The sequence below is a fragment of the Durio zibethinus genome, chromosome 18 (genome assembly GCF_047325235.1).
Source record: "Durio zibethinus cultivar Kanyao isolate XHJ-2024 chromosome 18, ASM4732523v1, whole genome shotgun sequence".
NCBI lineage: Eukaryota > Viridiplantae > Streptophyta > Magnoliopsida > Malvales > Malvaceae > Durio > Durio zibethinus.
Window position 1 is genome coordinate 6,186,878 of NC_143179.1, and position 21,187 is coordinate 6,208,064.

The following is a 21,187-nucleotide window of genomic DNA, read 5'->3' on the forward strand; positions in this document are numbered from 1 at the left end:
GTGTTTCTGATTAACCATAAATCCACATTTGATAGGAATTTCGTATTATCACAAAAGCATTAAATTTATCGTGTAGAATATGAATCCATTTATAACTCTGCCAACTCTAATCCACGGCAGAATATTCATTAATTTTTATTTTTAACTCTTTTTCTTTTATTATTTCTGTTATCTCATAATTTGATAATAAAAAACAAAAAAAATACTGATAAATCAAACGTAAAATCAAAGATAATTTAAATGAAAAATCATAGATAAATGACTAATCAATAAAAAGATAAAACCCAAAAAAAATAGATAATAAATAACTAAATAAATAAATGGGCCTAACAAATTTGACCTTATGAGCTAGCCCTAATTGGTCTGGGCCTAGACCAAATTGGGTATCTACAACTACCTTTTTTTTATGCATTTTCTTTGCAACAAGAATTGTGTAAAGACGTAGACACCCCTCTTATTTAGATAGTCATCCCAACACATTTTTTTTAATCAGATACTTAAATTTACTGAATGACACAAAACTCCCCGAAGCAGAGGCTCACAATTTTTAGAAAAACAAATATAGCTCTTCTAAACAAAAGCTCAATGACTTTGGAAAAGTAAATAAGCTCCTCCAATTAGAGGCATAATAACTTTGAAAAAGTAAATACGGCTCCTCTAAATAAAGGCTCAACGACTTTAAAAAAAATAAATAAGGCTCTTCTAAATAGAGACTCAATAATTTTGAAAGAATAACAAGGCTCATTTAATTAAAGGTTCATCTAATCAGAGGTTCAACAACTTTGAGAAAAGTAAATAAGGCTTCTTTAATCAAAGGCTTAACAACTTTGCAAAAAAGTAAATAATGTTCTTCTAATTAGAAGCTCAACAACTTTGAAAAAAAAGTAAATAAGGCTTTTCTAATCAAAGGTTTAACAACTTTGAAAAAAATAAATAAGGCTCTTCTAATCAAAAGCTCGATAACTTTGAAAAAAGTAAATAAGGCTTATCGACAATTATGTCTAAAGGAGTTATAGATAAAATCTAATGAAATTTGTAATGAAAACTTAAATATTCACAATTTGAGTTTGAAATTCAAAGGTTTACAATTCAAAGATTCACAAGAATTTTCAAATTCGTAAAAACTTTTCAGCTTTGCAAGAATTCATCAAAATTTGATTCTTAAAATCTTAATTTCACAAGAATTAAAGATTTGTAAAATTTCATATTCACAAGATTTGAAGATTCCTATTTGTAAGATTCACATCCAAAATTTTAATTCAGGAATTCGTATGCAAATTGCAAGGCCACATCCAACATTTAAAGATTCAAATTCTGGAGATTCATATTCGAATTCTAGTGATTCACACCCAAAAGTTAAAAACTTCAGAGATTCACGTCCTAAATGTCAAAGATTTTGATTAAAAACTCCTCATTTAAAAACTTCAGGATTTCATCCCAAATTTTTAAAACTCCTCATTTGAGTTAAAAAATTCACATTCAATAAAGCTTAGAGGTTCACATCTAAGTTTAAAGGTTCTCATCGAAAAATTTAGAGATTCACATCCAAAAGTTAAGTTTAAAGACTCACATTCAATAAATCTTAGAGTTTCACATCTAAGTTTAAAGGTTCTCATTTGAGTTCTTCTTAAAAATTTTCATTTAAAACTCAAAGATTCTTATTTGAAGCTCAAAGATTCTCATTTGAGGATTCATAATTTTATCTTAAAAGACTTCATCAAAAAATTTAAAATTTCTTTTCCAAATGACTTTTAAACTTTTATCAAAGTTAAAATTTTGTATATAATGAATGTCATGATCAATGATGCAAATGCAACAATCGGATCCTCACAATAATGTAGATGCCATACTCTAAGTTAAAATTCAAATGTTTGCTGGTTGATGCATGTCCAAACAAAGTTTTAAATATTCACCGAATTATGCACATGTATTATTCAAATGACGATGCAAACATAATGCATGTAATGCAAATAAATGTCATAAAATTCTAATTAATTGTGGTAATATGATTTTCAAGACTCTTCTATCCCATATTTTCCTTTTTCAGCTACTCAACACATGCTATTTTAGAATAAATTTTATCAACTAATTGTAATTCATAGGCTTCTCAACACTAACAATTTTAGCATAAATTTCATCCACTGATTCACATCACTTGATTATAACTCCCAAGTTATATTGATTAATCTATCCCCATATTCATCACTTGGTAACACCATGTGTCCTTCCAAATCATCTTTTCAGGTTTTTACCATTTTTTGCCCTCTATTATCCTAGATTTCTCTTCAAACGAATACAAAAATCTTTTATGAATGTTATCATACATTTATTATCATTTCAAATCAGGACAAATATAATGTAATTATACATTTTTACGATTTATTCTGGGGATGCAAGAATAAAAGAGCACAACGTGAATTGGAAAAAGGTAATCGATAAGAAGTGAGTCTGGTACAAAAATAAATGGGTAAATGAACAATTCACAGTATGTCACTAAGAATGGTATTGAATAATATAATAATATCCAAATAATAAATACTTAGATAATTCTTAACATTAATTCAGAATTCTTTTTCAAAAACTCATTCTATTAACTTTTGAAGTCATTTTGAGCTTATTGAACTTTGCCCTAATTTTAAGGGATATTCGAATGTCTTTGATTCTTTATATATTTGAACTATCCATCCAACTTTTAGTTCAAAGATTTTTTTTACCCAAATTGCCTTTTCGGATTTTCAATTTGAGTTTTTCTTTTATCTCCTTTTACATTTTTCTTTTTTTTTTATTTTTTCATCTTTTTCATCCATTATTGATATCTTTCACACATCTATATAACATAATTTCATTGTTTCATCATAAGCATGCCTTAGCCCAACATATAATCATTCAATTCGAGCATTTACACTTGATCAAAATAGACTTTTAAATGTTGTAACGTAGGTCATGGTGATGGGTCATGAAAGAAGTGGATAAAATAGGCTCAAAATATATGTTTAAAGGGTTCAAAATCAAATGATCATTTCTCATCATTTGATGCAACTTGGCATTTTACCTCATTCTATATCATTTCACTACTTTTACCTTTTCCATTCACCTTATTCCTCATAAAAGGACTCCCATTATTATGTCCCAACTCATTTATGGCATTCATTTTTTTTCTTTATTTTGCTTTTTTTTTTTTTTGCTTTCTATCTTTGAGACCTTTTGTAATCTTTTATCTTTTTTTTTTCAAAAATTGCCCTTCTGTGTGAAGGGTGATCCTTGATTGGATTTTTTAGAAAAAAAAAATCATAATAGGCTCAAAAAGGTAGCAATGAATGATTTTTTGAATGGTAAAAGAAAAACGGGCATTTTTCATCTCAAACATGAATGCTTTCTTTAAAGATCATCTATTGAACAAAAACAAGCTCATGAATTTTTATAAAAGATTGCACATCTTTAAGATATATTAATTTTCCATTTACTAGTAACTTGCTTCTTTTGCTCAAATAGTCTCCTTAGATCAATGTGAATGAGTTTTCAAAATTAAATCTCAGAATTATTATTATCATTGTCTAAACATTCATCATTAAAAATATGAATAAAAAGACATGTGAAAAAAAATTAACCTTGAAATAGTGGTTAAGGTGAAAGAGAAAATGCAATGAAATGCATCATCCTTGTTTTATTGAAATGATAAAAAATAAAATCTTATTACATACAAGAATTTCTAACATTATTTTGAAAGAAAACCTAGAATGACAAGCAACATCTAACCAGCCTTAACATCTTTTTTTCTTTTCAAAATTATGCCCCATGTGATAAAGTAAAAGATTTTTATTGACATTCTACCCTCTAATTTGTTACAGCTCTCCAAGTTTTTTTAGGCCACACTCGTTCTTAATCTTCACTCAAAGCATTAACATTGTGATTGGGCAATAGATTACCATTACTAGTAGGTGCTGTTACCCTCCCTGTATCAAAATTTATCATTCCATCCTTGATCAGTCACTGTACCTTATGCTTAAGAGCAGTGTAATTTTTAGTGAAATGATCAATAATTTTATAATGATAGTTACAGTAAGCTGTAAGATCTTACCACTTAAGATAAGGTGGCTTGAGTGACTCTAGATACTGGAGGTAATCAAATGGTTGTTATAAAGCTTTTCGGTATAACTTTGTATAAGTCATGAGGATTGGGTCAAATATAGATTTTTTTTGGTAGTTCGTTGCTTTCGTGAATCACTTGTTGGGTTAGCAGGATGAATCTAAGGTCTTGCAAAGGGTTGAATGTTTAGGCTATATATGGAAATAGGCTGATATGTTAATGGGTAAGATTGTTGTAGAAAAAGTTGATATGGGTAAGGTGAGATATTATTCACAGCAAGATAGTATGAGGAATAACCTTATGGTAGATAGGGTTAATATCTCTCAAACTGTTTATCAAAGCTCACGACTTGAGCTTCCGTCTCTTTCTTCTTTGGTGCCTTCTTAGTTTTTCTTCATCTCAACTTGTCATTTTCAATAGCATTCTCAATGATTTCACTCGAGATTACTATGTCGACGAAATTTTTTATGGCATTCTCCATCATTTTTTCATAATAGAGATATTTTAAAGTACTGACAAATAACATTATGATCTCTTTCTCAGTAAAAAATGATAATATCTGAGTAGCTATGTCCCTCCATCTCTGGGCATATTTTTTGAATGATTCAGTCGTTTTTTTTTTTTATATTCTAAAAAGACAGGCGATCAGAGATTAAGTCTATAATATGTCGATACTGACTAATAAAGTCATGGGCTATATCACTCCAATATTGAATGCGGGTTCGTCTAGCTGAACATACCACCTAGCAGTAGAGCTCATAAGGTTATCTTGAAAAATATGCATTAACAATTTTTTATTATTAGCATGGGCAACCATTTTTTGATAGTACATAATATATGGATTTTCAAACACTTTGTACATCATATTTTTCAAACTTCAAAACCTTAAACTTTAGAGGAATAATGATATCCGAGACTAAACAGAGCCCAAACCATTTTGTTTGACTTTGTGCATTTGCATTATCATGTCAGGCATCATTTTCATTGTCATATTTAACATTGTGCATTTGCATCATTTTTATATTAGATTTCATTTATGAAAATGTACATTTCATTTATACACCAACATACCAAACATAAAGCATAGCATATCATTTTTTATCATAATTGTGGTATTCAAGGTTCAAAGATAGCTCTATCAATAAAAAATCTCATACAATCAACTCACCAATATAATACAAGAGCTCAAGCCAGACAAATAGAATAAAAAAATTCTAATCATCTCAAGAGGATAGAGAAAGCTCAAGAGAAGCTGAAAGGGGTGTTGAATAAGATTTTGGATGCCTTGAATAAGTTAAACAAAGGGAAATGACTAAAAAGAAATACTAGCCAGTAGGACCATCCATCACAAGAGGTGGATGACCCTTTGTACCCTCTTAATTTTAGGTCATATTAAACTTCATCCACATAAGACCTATCATCACAGTAGTTCACATATCCTATAGGGTATACATATCTCAGAATGCCATCAGCTTTAAATCTAAAATAGTATTAGATTATATAAATTTTATCTTTATCGAGAAGGTAGTAGAACCAGTATCAATCCCTAATTTGGATGATCTAGAAGAGAAAGAGAAGTTGAGACCTAAAGCGAATAAGACTTTAAAATGCTCAAAAGCTGAACAGAAGTTGAATTTGTTAGAGGAAAAGTTACGAGTTATAGAAAGAATTCATTTTTATGGTTTTGTAGATGCTACTGGACTCTGTTTAGTCTCAGATATCATTATTCCTCTAAAGTTATTATTTCTATTGTCTCATAATTTGATAATAAAGAACAAAAAAAAAACTAATGATAAATCAAACGTAAAATCAAAGATAATTTAAACGAAAAATCATAGATAAATGAATAATCAATAAAAAGATAAAACTTAAAAAAAAAAGATAAATAAATAACTAAATAAATAAATGGGCTTATCAAATTGGACCTTATGGAGCCAGGCCGCAATTGGTCTTGGCCTGGACCAAATAGGGTGTCTACATAAACTAAATTTTTTATGCTCAAATTTAACTATTAATTTTTTATGACATTGCCGAGATGTATATGCAAGATAGAATTGGGGACAATTTTTATCTATTGTTGTAGATAATTTTTTTTAAAAAATGTCATCAACAAAAAAAAAGGCCACCTAATTCTTTTATCTCCTAAAACTTTTTTGTAATATAAAATGTATCTATCCATCCCTTGCAATTAGTTAAACTTTCTTCAAAGAATACATTTTGATTATAAAAAGAGTTTTTTTTTTTTTTTTAAAAAAAGAGATGCAGATAATCTATAACAATAGATTAAAGTTATCCTTTGAAAATTAAGTTGTCTCCAACTTTAATTTGTTGTCAAGTTAGCATTTTTACTATTCATTCAAATTATTAAATAATTACTATATCAGTAAACAATTGGCATTATCAACACCATAGCCTTTGGTATGTGTCTTTTTTTTTACCGTTAGATGTTAGAAAAAAATGTTTAAATCTAAAAAAGATAAATGCTAATACTTCTGGATAAAGGAGCTTTTGGAAATAAGCTAAAAAAAAATGAAGGGATGATAAAAGAGAAAGGAAAATGATGCAAGAAGAAAGGAATCACCAGCCAACATTGATGGAAGCTGCAATCAATGCTAAATGACTAAATGTAAAGGCCAGGAGATAAGGAAAGATAGAGGGAGGGAAAACAAAGAAAAAAAGGCGTTGATGGATTTATCTATTATGTTTAGCCAAATAATCGTTTGATCAGTGTAAGAAAGTAGTGTAACAACAATAGAGACATTATGAAACACCATTAATGGGCCTTTCTACTTGCATTATCAAGCTTTTTAAAGAAATATTTAGGTTTACAAAGTAAAACTTGTAAAGAATTAAAGCTTGGCTTCGCCATCTATAGAGAAGGAAAAAGAAAAATCACAACTTGATAGTTAAAACTCTAAAGAAAATTTATAATTATCTATATGACGCTCATATAAAAAAATTAAGAAAATAATTCAAAAAATATTGTGATATTTAGTAAATATCACATTAACATTTTAAGAAAATTTTTAAAGAATTTTATGTATAAAATAATTATTCTTCTAATTATACTTAATAAACATTTTATTGATCACTCATGATAGTTAATGTTAAAATTAAATAAGCACACTAAATTATTTTTTTATATATGCATGATATTTTTATTATAAAGAAGTTGTAACTTAAAAAAAATGCTTCATCAAAATAAAAAGAAAAAGAGAATGGACTGTAAATGTTGAGATTTAAATTTTAAATTTGTTAGATGTTATTTTTAAAGATTAATATATGAACCAATTAGGTTTATAAAAAATACACATCTTTTGGGGTTACATAAAAAATATAATTAATATTTTCAATTTCATAATATTTTTGAATTTGAATTCAAGATCTATAAATTAAAATTAAAATTTTAATTATTAAAATGCACATTTAAAACAAAAAATTAATTGAGTTGGTACAAATCAAATATTTTACTTGTAATATTTAAGTTCAATTCTTACTACTAACAATCATTTGAGCAATCTATAAATTTTCATTGAAATCTACAACATACCCAATTTTAAATGAGCTAACCTCTCCCTTCATCTAAACTTAAAAAAAAAAAAATACCTTAAAAGACAATAATGGGCCATTTGATTCGCAGAATTTTAACTTTTTATCCTGAAATTCAATTTTTGGATAATTGATTCCTTAGTTTGGTTGAAAAACTTTCTCTATATTAGAAATTTTATATTTTCAATAGTATAAAAAAAAAAAAGGAAAATAAGAGATAAAAACTCTCATCACTATGAGTTTTTTGTTTTTTAATTTTAGAGAAAAAGTAAAATTTTTTTTTTCTGATTTGTTTTCACTTAATTGTATTTATGAATTATGTGGACATTGCTATTTATCTTAGAAACATAATAATTTTTTATAACATATTATGAAAATAAAAATTTTAATATATTTTAAACAGAGATCAAATTTTTGAGATTAAAAATATAATATTTATTATATTTTTAACAAAACCATGTTTTTAAAATTAAAAATGTGATTTTTGTTGAAAATATATTATGAAAAAAACTATATTTTGTTTGTTATAGTTTTAACAAGAACCACATTTTTGTTCTTAAATACATTATTCGTTATTGAAAATATAACGAAAATCGTGTTTTTAATCTAAAAAATGTGAGCTCTGTTTAAAATATATTAAGAAAATTTTATTTATTAAAATTATATAATTTTAATAAAAATAACATTTTTAAGCTTAAAAGCAGAATCTTTATTAAAAATATATTAAAAAATATTAGATTAAAAATTTTATTTGCCTTTAACAAATATATATTTTTTTAGAAAAGACGATGTTTTATCGAAAAATAATATTATCTTTTTTAATATTTATTATGTTTTCTTATTTTAAAACGTCATATATAAAAAAGACATATTCTTAATATTTATGATCATCATTTGACATTAATAATAATGGAATTCACTCTTTGAAAATAGAAAATTTAAAATCTTCTTATTGCTACTTATAACATAATCAAAATAAACGTAAAATATTTTTATTTAATATTATTATATATAAAATTTGTTTCAAAAACAAAGAGGATTTATCACCCCTTCCAACCTCGCATATTTTTTGGACAATCATTGTTAAGTTAATAATTAAGACTTCATGTAACTTGACAAAATACATACACAAATATTTTTAAAATGTTTAACTAAATATATAAATAATTTATAATTAAAAATCTTATAAAATATTAAATAAATATATTATTTCTTTACATATTGTTCATGCCTTATCAATGACTTTGTAGTAAAAAATTGTATTAAATAATTTTACATTTTTCTAATTAAATACAAAAATTTTGCATTCTTTAAGATAAAAAAAAGCTCAAGATTTACCTTTTTTTTTTCAATATCACTTTCTTGAAAAATTATTTTTTTATCAATGTTTAAAAATTCGTGAACCAAATGCTCTTAAAAAATAAAATTAGTTAATTACAACATTTTTACCGAGATTAAACAAAATTATTATACAAATAATGAGTGCGAAATGAACAGATTGAAATAGTTAATGCACCTTAACAAGCTATTCTTAGAGGTTGGCAACTTGGCATGAAAGCTTACCATATTATTCCTTGTTTATTGTACTTAATTTTCCATTATTTTTTTCTTTTTTTAAAATATAAATAAGTAAAATCTTTGAACACCATATATAATGTAATTTGCCCAATAAAAAAAAATTATAACAACAAATGAAAATCTGAAGGCACTGATAAACAAAACTCTTTTTTGATTTTCTCTTCAATCCTCCATTAAAGGTTAGTCAAATCTCTTCCTCAATTCGATAATTTAAAGTATTTATTTGATTTTTTTCAAAATTTAATTCTGATTATTTAGACTACGAACAAGTCCAATTTTTTTTTTTGCTTTACGACTCTTTTTTTGTTATAATTGTTGTTATTTTTCTTGTGTTTGGCTACTGAGAAAACGGTGGATACATAGAAAGAAAAGGAGGAGGAGGATTAAATTCTGTTTTATGATTTATTTATTTATTTTTTATTTTAAAATAGAAAAAGTTTAAACTTAGTGGATCACTTTAATTTTTTTCTTCTCTGAAATTCTGATTGCCTTTTTTTTCCTGCATTTTCTTGTGGTACCAAACAGAGTCTGCTCCCGATTTTTTTTTTTTTGTTTGTTTCTTTACTTTAAACTAATTTTTAGGAATGATTAACGCTTGCATTAGATTTTCTTTGTTGTTATTTTTATTAAGAAAATGTTCTTTTTGTTATGTTTTCTAATTAAATTTTATTTTTTGTTTAATTTTTATAATCCTGATTCAAATTTTCGTTCTCATTTTCTTAAACAAACGTTGCAGAAACTGCCTTTCTTTTTCCGCACTGTTCTCTTGCTATAATTGTTTCTAGTGGATGCTAGGATATTCTAATTGTATTTGTATGTTTTATGAATTAATCTCATTATTTTTCAATGTCTTTTGCAGTTTGGGCATTGTAATTTTATGTAACAGGGATCATGAGATTCAGGAAAGGGGCCAAAGTGGAAGTCTTGAGCAAAACAGAGGTGCCATCGAGCTCCTGGCGTTGTGCTGAGATAGTCAGTGGCAATGGCCGCAGCTACACAGTTAGATATGAAGGCTATTCCGGTGCCACTAACAAGACCATTGTGGAGAGGGTATCTAGGAAGGCTATTAGACCTTGTACTCCTGTGCCAGTAGTTTCAGATAATTGGATTCCTGGTGATATTGTTGAGGTTTTAGACAATTTTTCCTGGAAGATGGCAATGGTTTTAGGGATTTTGGAGAAAAAGTACATTTTGGTTAGATTGCTTGGATCGTCTCTGGAGTTCAAAGTCAGTAAATTTGATATCCGTGTGAGACAATCATGGCAAGATGATGGATGGGTTGTGATTGGAAAGGTACTTTCTATCTTTATCTGTGTTTCTAACGCATTTGAAATCTTTAAGTTTTCAAGGCTTTCTCAGCATTCATTGCTTCCCGGTTAAACAATTTGCATTACACCAAGTTGATTTATTTTGATGTCTATTGTTACCATACCCATTTGGAGTTTTATTATAACTTGAGGTTAGCTTTTATTTCGTCTTTGTATTATCTGAATGAGATCCCTTCATTGAGACAATAAGCCTTCTTTGTGCCATATCCATTTGAAGTTTTATTTTAAGTATTATGCATTATTTCTATTAAGTTCAAGCAAATCTGATGCCATATGTATGTTCTTGTTCTATAAATCAAGGTATTCATTTATATTATGTCTACATGCAGGGTTTTGGCAGTTGTGAAGATGGGAAACATGGTGAAAATTCTACTCTTAGATACAATCAAAATTCTAGCTCCCAATTTCAAAAAAAGATAAGAAAGACAAATCGACATGTGAAGGGTGAATGTGGTCCTGTTAACAAAAAGGTTAGTTGCCAGGAATCTGTTATTGCTTCCCCAAAAACTCTAAAGAGAGGATGCTACTCTCAAGTTGAAGCTCATGCTGGAGCTAGGCAGAAGCTTATAGCTGTTGAGCAAGATGGAAGATTATACCGATTGGTTGCTTCAAACCAAGTGATCCATGAACAGGTAGATGCTGTTGCTTTTCCAAGAGATATGCTGGGTGAAAAATACATATATGCCTCTCTGAACAACAGAAGTGGGTTGTGTGAAGTGCATGGGGACAGGAGAAAACCAAATGGTGCTGTTGGATGTTATTTTGCAGAACACTTAGAAACCAATGATGCTGATAGTATTACATGCTCTGTTGGTAGTTGTAGCGTGAGTAGTAACTATCTCTATAAGTTGCCTCATCGTATTTCTACAGGTCCTACTGAAGATGTCAATGATCAATGCAGTGATGCTGAATCCTTTTGTCCAAGGGGAGATGAGGAAGGGAATTGTCTCTCTCCTATGAGAGAGAAACTGGCTGCTGAGATCCATAAGATAGAGTTACATGCCTACCGTTGCACTATGGAGGCGTTGCATGCATCGGGGCCTTTAAGTTGGGAACAAGAAGAATTAATGACTAATCTTCGTCTATCACTTCATATATCTAATGATGAACATTTGATGGAGCTAAGAAACTTAATTTCTACTGATAGCAGCATTCCTATTAGATAACCCAGAGTGTCTGTGGTTTTTTTTCCTTCTCTACTTTTTCCCCTTAGAAATAGACTTGGATATGTCATTACATTGGGGGCTTCCTCAATTGTATGAAGCTTGATGAACTATGCTATCAATTTTCCTCATTCAGGTTTATGGCATATAGTGATATATTTCGAAATGAATGTAACACAACAGAAACTGAAAAGCATTAAATGTTTCTGAACTAAGCATTGTGTATCAGTTCTTCTATCATGTCTTTTCTCCCTTATTTGTAAATTTATTTTAGCAAAACAAATCTCTGAGAAATAGTACATCACGAATTTGCCATCAATTGGGCAGATATCAAGGATATATTTATCTGATCATTCTCTTGTGTATATTTCTTGCATCTGTTAGATATACTATGGATGTATGACTAATCTTCTGGTGATATTTGAATGCTTTAATTTTTAAAAAATGTTATTCTGTGACAAAATCCCTCTGGTTGTTTCTGATTTAGTGTTTGTTTTATGTTTTTCTTGATATTTGTTTAGTACTAAAGAAAGATGTTTCAAGTCTTCTGTTTGATGTGAATGTTCTCAGGGTATGATACTCTGTTTTCAGCATAAGCATTCTCATTTAAGGACATTATTGATGATTCCCCTGTATTTTCCAGGGTTGAAGAAGGAGGCTTAGACACCTTCCTTCTAAATGTCTAAAGATGATTTTGGGGTTTGCCACCTTTCTTTTGCTTTTCAACAGTGGGGCAATTTGTAGGGGAAGTTATTATGAGGGCATGAGGCACTAATTTCTTTAGTTTGTGGCTTGCTGGGTTCTTCTACTTCAGGGATTCTGTAAGCCCAAGATATCAGTGTTCCTGAAGGATGTAAGACCAGAATCTTGTGGCTGCCATAGGATGACATGATATATGGATGCTCAAAAAGGTTTTTCTTTTGGACCTCTGGGCCATGCATGTTTCACTTTGTTTGTTGCAAAGTAATCTTGCTGAAATCTTACTTGTTTTGTATATTTGCATTTCATAATTTGATTTTTTTCTTGTTAATAATGAATGGAATGAAATTTTTGAACAGGCTTGGTTGATGGTCTTGGAAGGTGCATGCATAAGATGGAAATGCAAAAGACATGTTATCGTGACTTTGGGGAAGTATTGCATAAACCATCATCACATGGCGTTATCTTTATTCACATCACTTGGATGGCCACAAAATAAAATTCTTATTAGCTAAAAAAGGGGAGGTGCTCCTCTAGTGTAGTTTTTGTCTAGTTGACTGCTGGATTGACATTTTTAGCATTGTTTAGGAGTTGATCCTAATTTCTTACTTCATCTTCTGTGTTTTCTTATGCTTTCTGTCTAAGTCTGGTAGTCCTGAAGCGGTTTTTGATTCTCTGGAGTCAATCTTTATGATTCTATTGTTGCTCCTTTTATCCAATATAAGATGAATCTTTGTCAAGCACAAATGAAATCTGTATTGGTGCTTTAAGTGCTGCCTTCTCGCCTACATGAGAAAGTAGCTGCTGATACCACTAATTGGCTGTAGTTGCAAATGTTTACCATTCATTACTTAAGAAACATAGGCAACCAGCACTAGATTTTCTGGTAGCCATGGCTCCAGACGCTATTGTTATTTGCTTCACAATCCAAATAAGCATGTTATCTGTTATCTGTTAATCTACATGTACAAGGAAATTGAACATGACATGATAATCATCATTTCCCATGGGCTATCGCTTCCTGAGAGAAATGCTTGCTGGATTATTCCTTTTACCTTTGAAATTGTTTACAAGGAGTTTCTCATCTTAAGTCAGGCTTCTTATAGTAATGATATTATCTTGCACTAGTAAACCTAATGACAGTTCAGAGGGGTGATTTGAATTAGTATTTCTTGCTTAGGAGTGCCCCCAGAGTTCTAGCACATTTGTTCTTCTTCTGTTTACTTTATTAAAACATATTTGGAACATTCTTTTTGGTGAATATTATCTTCTTCCATCCATTTTCTCTTTAAAAACTTCGATTGTTTGCGAACTTGGCAGACAATAAAAATATGATGCTTTTAAGCTTAACTTTTGCTCCTAGGGCTGGTAAGCAAGGAGATTTATGTTGTCTTCTCTCGGAATTTCATGTCCCCTTCTTGAGGATGGTTTGATCCCTATTGTGCTGCTCTGCTGTAATGACAAACATGCAAGATATGTGTGCGGGTCTCTTTGCTCTCCATCTCCTCTCTCTTTTCGTCTTTCTTTTACTCTAGATTTTGTTCTTCTGTGTACAGTTTCTGTTCTCCCCTTTTTCCAGATGATCTGGTTGGGTCAATCAGCTAACTATTGAAGTCTTTACATTCTTGTACTTGCTCTAGATCTGGTCATTTACCTGTGAACAAATCTCAGCTGATAGTCTTATGTCAGAGACAAATGCAATTGGCCAACTTTGGGAAAGATCAAGAATGATCCATCTTTGGAACGTGACTTCACTGAATGTCATGTTTTAGCAACAATGTAGTGACTAGTGAATTCAATAAGTACCATGGCATGCATAATAAAGTTTTTGCAAATTGCAACACTGTAAATTTTCATTGCTTTATAATACTTGGATGTCTTAAAATGTTTGATTCCACAAGAGTTACCTTGCAAAGTACCTGTTTTCGCTATGGATGAGGCATTTTCTTCTGTTGTGATCTTATGATTTAGATGTTATAACGAGCCATGAAGTGGTACATTTGAGAGGGGGGGATGGGTAATTCAAAAACATTGAATGCTTAGAGATGCATGATTTGGAATCTAATATCTGTTCATCAATCTCATTGTTTTCTGAACTTAGGCCTTCTGTAAATATAGTTTGTAAAATAAATTTGAACAAGACTTAATCATCACCTTGTGTTTCACAGATCTCTTTACATGTTTTTTGTTTTTCTTTTTTTTTTTTTTTTTTTGAGTGAGTTGGGGTAGCCAAGGAACTAGGAAGAATTGAAGTTTTTGTACTCATTTCGTTATTGGTGGTTTGAAGGTAGGAACTATTGGTATCCTTCATATGCATTATGCTGCTTTTCTCTTGCATTGCATTGTAAAAAATAATTCCTGTTTGTCATGGCAGATCTGTCAACATGCTAATCATCCATACTCCCATTAATTACCCAAAAGCCAAAGGATAAATTGTTGTACCAAGATCAGAAAACATCATTTTTATTTAATTCATTCTAAAACTAGAAAGTGTTTCTTGCATTGAATTTGTGGCATCCGTGCAATGTGTTTTGTAGGAGTTCAATAGTAGAATCACATAAAATGGTAGGAAATAATAAGTTGTCATTATATCATACTTGTCCGGTAGGTTCTTGGACTATCTACATGCCAAATTTAAGCTTTATCCTTATTTTAACTTGCTCTGCTGGATCCTATTCAGACACTATCTCTCTATTTTTATCTGTGGACTGCACTTAAAATTTGAATTTTTGTGTTTTTATGGATTCTGAAGTTTTTGCAGGAAATGTTTCTGTAGCCTGGTGCAGTGGTGCTAAAATCCACCATATAACCTGTGGATGTTGTCCCCAAGCAATTTTCTCCTTGTCAGAACCCTTTACTCTTGGAGGGGAAAGAGCCTTTTTTGGCGGATTCCGGTCCTACTTGATTATGTGCTCGATCTTGTTCTTGTAGGAGCTGCGTGGGGTCCGAAACAGGTTTATAATACTTCCAAAAAGATTGTAAAGTTAGTTCAGCAGTCAATCATGTTTTTGGCAAATGATATATATGAATCTTTCTCCCAATCTATGGCCGTTTAAAGATTCGATAATACTATTATTTTTGTTATTGATATCGTTGTTTCTGTGCTGTGATTCAATTTTTACTGCAGGCAGAGAATTGAAGGCTGCTTTCATTCACTCTGTTACTCCAGCTATATTCAGATGGGCAGTTTCTTAAATACAAGTGCTTGGATTTTTGAATCTTGATTATTTTAGTGAACCTGAAACATGGACTGGCTTATCTACAACATGGGATGGAATTCAGGAGTTGATGGCCCTGAAAGCAAACTTGACAACAAAATGGTTTAATAACAATAGAAGTCAGGAGTTTCAGGATGATAGCTGCCGCCTGGTAAATGTTAATCCCATATGTCTGTCCTTTTTCTGCCACGCCCCCACCTACCAGGGCAAAAACCAGTTAACACTGCCCCACCTGAAAACCCATTCCAGCGTTGATGTTAGTGTTTATTTCATTCAAATAAGTCCAGCTGCGAACCTAGTGGTTAATTCTGGAAAGAGAAAAACGGCGGCAGGACAACGTATCTCTTCAGGATACTTTGCCTTTTTCATTATTATTTTCTAATGTACAAATATTAAAGGAAATTAAAATCTGATTTGGTCTAGAAAAAAAAATCTGGTTGAGGAAGCATTAAAGAAAAGAAAAGAAAAGAAAGGGGAAGGGAGGGGAGGCAATGGCACCTGTGGATTCGTCACAGAAATGAGAAGCAAAGTTCCAAGGTGTCATTCCTGCGGTCAGTGTATACAGTAATTTTAATAGTCAGTGTGAACTATTAATCAAAACCTGTTATTTTATTAGAAGATTGATTATTGATTAGAGAATAAGGTGGTTGATGATGGATAGGAAGGTGAAAGAAGGAAGGCTACAAATGAGTTGTGCATTAATGTGGCTCCACCAAATCCTCTGCCATTGTCTCATTTGTATCTCTTCACCACTGATACTCCCATGTGATCATGCCCCCTATCCTAAAAGGAAGATACCAATCCCCATCTCCTTTTTTCCATCTCTTTTTGTTCTTATATTTTGCAACTTCCCATGGATGGAGCCATTTTCATCAATGTTTTTCAGGCTAAATTACCAGAACAATATTGAAGGTAAAGAATAAATATGTAAGAAAATTAAGCATATAAGAAGATAATTATGTGATTAGTGCCAGAGCTTGAAGTATTAATTTGAGTGAAAAAACGAGGTGGATTTGCAATTTTGGGCATTGGCAAAAGTCATTAGCTGCTGCTTGCATGATATGGAAATGAGCAAATATTGAAGGCAACACCAAAATAATTGTGACAAATGACACTGGTCACTTCCTCGTATTAAAGAGGAAAAATTTTGGATAGTTACGTTGGTCCCAAATCTTAAATATCGCCATCATATGAAATTGCTGCCTGGTAGATATTTATTACATTAATTTGAAATTTTCTATGTTGTTGTCAATATACCCAAAATAAAAACCCAACTTCACATGAAAAATGGTGGTAGTATTTACTATTTTTTTTTTTTGGTGGTAACCAGCCACTTGCTGAAGGGGTTGCCACCAAATTTTTCCTAGATTCAAATCCACTATCCAAGTAATTTATTTTTCTATAATTCATTATAATAGGAAAAAAAATGTCTTATGTGTTAACCTTCCAGCTATTCCACATTATTGTCATTACAAGGATATAATTTGCAAAATATATATATATATAATTATAATTATCCTTGGATTTACCAAAGGAAAGGATGTTTATTGAAAATTTTAGGTAGTATTCAGCGAATTTTTTTTTTTTTTAAATTTTCATGTTTTTCAATCTTTTAAGATCCATGGACATCCTATTGCCTCATTTGGATCCACCTCTGCTAACTACATACTTTCCATCAATTAAAAATAATACCCAAAGTAATCATACTAATGGCAGAATATACCAGAAAAAACTGAAAAAAGAAACTCAGATACGGATCATAATCTCCTATATAAATATAAGAGTAATTAAGAGAAAGAAGGTGGCATTGGTGATAGGAAATATATAATTTGGCTAATCATCCCAAGAGGGGAAGGCTGAAGATGTTGCTGGGAGGCCAGACAAGGTCGCATTAATCAAGGGCAGACATAAGCCAGCTCAATTACATTGGCACAAGTGCAAAAAATTGGAGACATTTAGGATTAAATTAAGGCAGGTTTTCATTATATATAGATAATTAATTCTTCTGCCACTACAAATTAACCTTATTAGCTAGGGATGATCTATAAACTTATATAATTGTTTATTGCTAGGGTAGTAGTCTAGCTAGCTTACATAAATTAAGAATTGGAATCCAAAACATGCATGAAAATTTTTATATGTATGGTTTAAATCATCAATTTTATGGGGTAATAATGTCAAGAATATCTTTAGATTTTGTCTAGATTTAATTTTTAAAAAAATAAATTATCAATCCTTTTTCTATCAAATTACATTCATGTTAAAAGTTCCAAGATCATAAGTCCTTAATTATAAAATAGTAAAGTGAGAAAACAATTAAGTAGTTTTATAGTTATTTATTACATATATATATATATATGATAAATGATATCTGTCATATACATATAATTATTATCACAATATATAGATGGCTTGACAAAGAAAAAAAAATGAAACGAGGAGAGAGAGAGATCAGAAATATTGAAGTGATCTGACAAACATTATGAAAAGAAAAAAAGAAAAAGAAAAAGAATGAAATAGCTAATGAGTAATTAACAAAGCGAGATATGGAACAGAAATGGAAATATTTTTATATAGAATAACATGTATAATGGGTCCAGTGGAATGTTACCTTTGTTGTATAGTAAGGTGGGGGTAGGCATACTTACGACACAGCACAAATGAACAAGAAGAAATAGCCTTCAAATTAAAAATTAAAGCCTAGGATTAGGATGCATAATTTCGTTTAATTAAATCATTGGGAAATGAGTACGTAAAACATTATATTTTTGTTTTATGCGATTGGGGTATCCCCTAAAGGCAATTCTGGCTCTACCCACGCCCTTAATTATCACTCAAGTTTGAAACACATTTTTTCAAGATTAAGGTATGTCCAAATCACCCACTTAATTATAACCTATAGTAAAAAATAATAATATATAATCTCGATAATCATGATTAGCATCGTGATAAGGAAGAACAAGCAGGTTGTAATTTGCTATGAATGTGCAAGTGTATGTCCTAACTATCACAGTAAGAGAGGGAGAAGGTCATGTAATTATATATATATATATATATATATGAAAATTAGGACTAGAAATGTAATCATAGATGGGATCACATGCTTGAGAGCATGCTTTCATTCCCTTTAACAAAAGCTACAAAAAAAACACCAAAATAGAAGAGAGGAAATCTACATCCAACCACATGCTTCTTGGGAACCAGCAAATCCTTTATAATTAGATCTCCTTTCTTTATTTTTGTTTTGTTTTTTTCTTTAAAATGATCAAGATTCTTAATTCATTAGAGCTTCTTGAAGGAGCATGAGGAGATCCCAAAAAGTAATGCAAATCATATCTTATTTCTCGCTACATTACAACACATAGCCCTAAACCCCTTAAAGGATAGAAATATTGAAAATATATTTATTAAAAAAGTGCATTTGCCTGCTGGATTACAGTCACCTTTGCTTTAAAAGAACATTTCGTGCCTTGGGGTACTGCAATTGTCCTTGCTTTTTAATCTTTGTAGTAGCACAAAGATCACTGATTTGGGTGCCCCCTTTGTTCTTTTTTTCCCACCCCTTAGAAAATGGAGAGGAAACTTCGTCCTAGGTCTTTGAACCATGGGGGGATACCCATAGTCTTACCATTTCCCATGAAATCTCTCTCTTAAAAAGAATGTTTTGGTTACAATATTTCTTTTGCAAGAGTTTTTTCACTTGAAGTTCTTGAAATTAATTGTTCGTGCTAAATTTAACAAGATCTCAAAAAACGAATGAATTTTTCATCACTATTTTAAATATATTTGATGGTATCAAAATTTAATCTTTAATTATTGAAATTAAGAGTCATATATCTACTAATAGATTATATGACTGTTCGCACATCACCATGTTAACTTGGATGCTGTCCTGTTTATATCAAAAACTAAGAAAATCAATTTAAATAAATGAATTTATTTACATTGAGGAAGAGCCAATGTGTGCAACTTCGATATTAAAAGATTGCTTCATAAATTAATCTATAAATGAAAATTTACTGTCAATGCTGGAATTCTAAGAAATCCTTCAAAAGCAATTATATGTTTATAGTATTTTAATAACTAGTGTCTTTAAGACACTAGCTAGTTAAAGCCATTTACTCTACATTTTGGATCCCAATGGCAATGGCCAGACGATCCTGTATCTTCCATGAAGTTTCTTATTCCAATCTTATCTTAAATGATCAGTATTATTAACATTTAACAATAATAATAATAATAATAATATACTTTGAAGATGAAAGATGATTCATTAGGGATTTTACAATAGTATTTTGTTTGTTTGTTCATTTTTAAATGTGCAAGAGACGTGCCAGAATCCATGGTTTTTAATCCAAGTGTGTGCGCGCACATCAATGCATAAATAGGGTAACTTTAAGGCGAAGAAGAAACCTTAAAAATCCAACAAACTTCTGTTGGGTTTCGCATCCTTAACTGGTATCCATTAACCCAAAATTATTTGCTAGTTTTAACAATCAGCATCAGTCTGCCATAGCAATCTAAGGAGTTGAGTGTGGTTACGAGAATCTTCGCTTTTTAAAATTCATTCATATAACTACCTTTAAGTAGGGATATTCAACAAATCAAAAGTTTAAATTCAGAACCTATAATCTCTTTTTCTATTTCACTCGGATCTTTTTCAAAAAGAAAAATTAAATTTTAATTTTAATGGTGCTAAGCTAACTTATTAGCTAACACCAGTATAGAATTTTTATGTTTGGTTATATCATAATTAAACCTTCTATTGCATTGCAAATATTATTTTTTATAATATTTTTTAATAATTTTATTTCACGTCGATTTGGTGGATTTAAAATTTTATTCTAAAAATATTTATTCTCACAATGATTGAACTTTAATTTCAAAAAAAAAAAAAAAGAAAACCCTTCTCCTTATCAATTGGATCAACTCGGGAGGCTGTCAAATTTAAAGGCCTTGATTACAGCAATAAGATCCCAAGTTAAAGTCTCACTTGAGTTGACTTTGAAGTCTAGCTTTCTAAATTTTTCCAATTTTAATTTTTTTTAGTAGTTTCTAAGTTCAAACCTTTCCTACTTTAGTTGTGACAATAACTTGGTAGAATCAGCTTCTAGAAAATCCAATTAGCACATTGACCCGAATTAATAATCAGTAAACTTATTTGTTTTCATTATTAATTATGTTGAAAAAATAAAAATTATCTGCTTTCTCTGTGCAAAATTGAATGTTTCAATAATTAAAATGATAGAATTTTAAAAGCTCAATAACTTTTAATTCCCAAATCTTCTATAAGGAAAAGAAGGTACTTAAAATTTGAGAGTTGGCAAAGAGTCAAAATTGGAAATTTTCTACTTTTGAAAAGTGGATTCGCATCATATCCACACACCATAGAAAATAAATCATAAAATATTTGTATTTGCATCAGAGAAAGTAGCATTTTCATTAGTTATATGTTTTGGAGTAGATGATAAAAATTAAAGGAATTTGGGTAGGTTGGGTCTTGAATTCTGTTGTTCATAATGGCCAGCAGAAGTGGGGAAAAAAAAAAAAAAGAAGAATAGAAAT

The 21,187-nt window shown here is 30.1% G+C and overlaps 1 protein-coding gene across 1 annotated transcript; it reads left to right on the top strand.

Annotated features, from left to right (window-relative positions):
• The first annotated feature begins 9,240 nt into the window (after window positions 1-9,240).
• On the top strand, window positions 9,241-11,920 carry LOC111299063 (uncharacterized). The gene is made up of 3 exons (XM_022893997.2): window positions 9,241-9,393; window positions 10,074-10,507; window positions 10,872-11,920. Exons 2-3 carry the CDS (start codon window positions 10,106-10,108, stop codon window positions 11,706-11,708), a joined length of 1,239 nt encoding a protein of 412 aa, XP_022749732.1. The 5' UTR covers window positions 9,241-9,393; window positions 10,074-10,105; the 3' UTR covers window positions 11,709-11,920.
• Window positions 11,921-21,187: the final 9,267 nt, after the last annotated feature.

Bases quoted from the DNA above. Each gene is read 5' to 3' on its own strand.
- LOC111299063 (XM_022893997.2), top strand. From the start codon at position 10,106: ATGAGATTCAGGAAAGGGGCCAAAGTGGAAGTCTTGAGCAAAACAGAG. The intron at 10,508-10,871 runs GTACTTTCTATC...GTCTACATGCAG, and splicing joins GATGGGTTGTGATTGGAAAG to GGTTTTGGCAGTTGTGAAGA.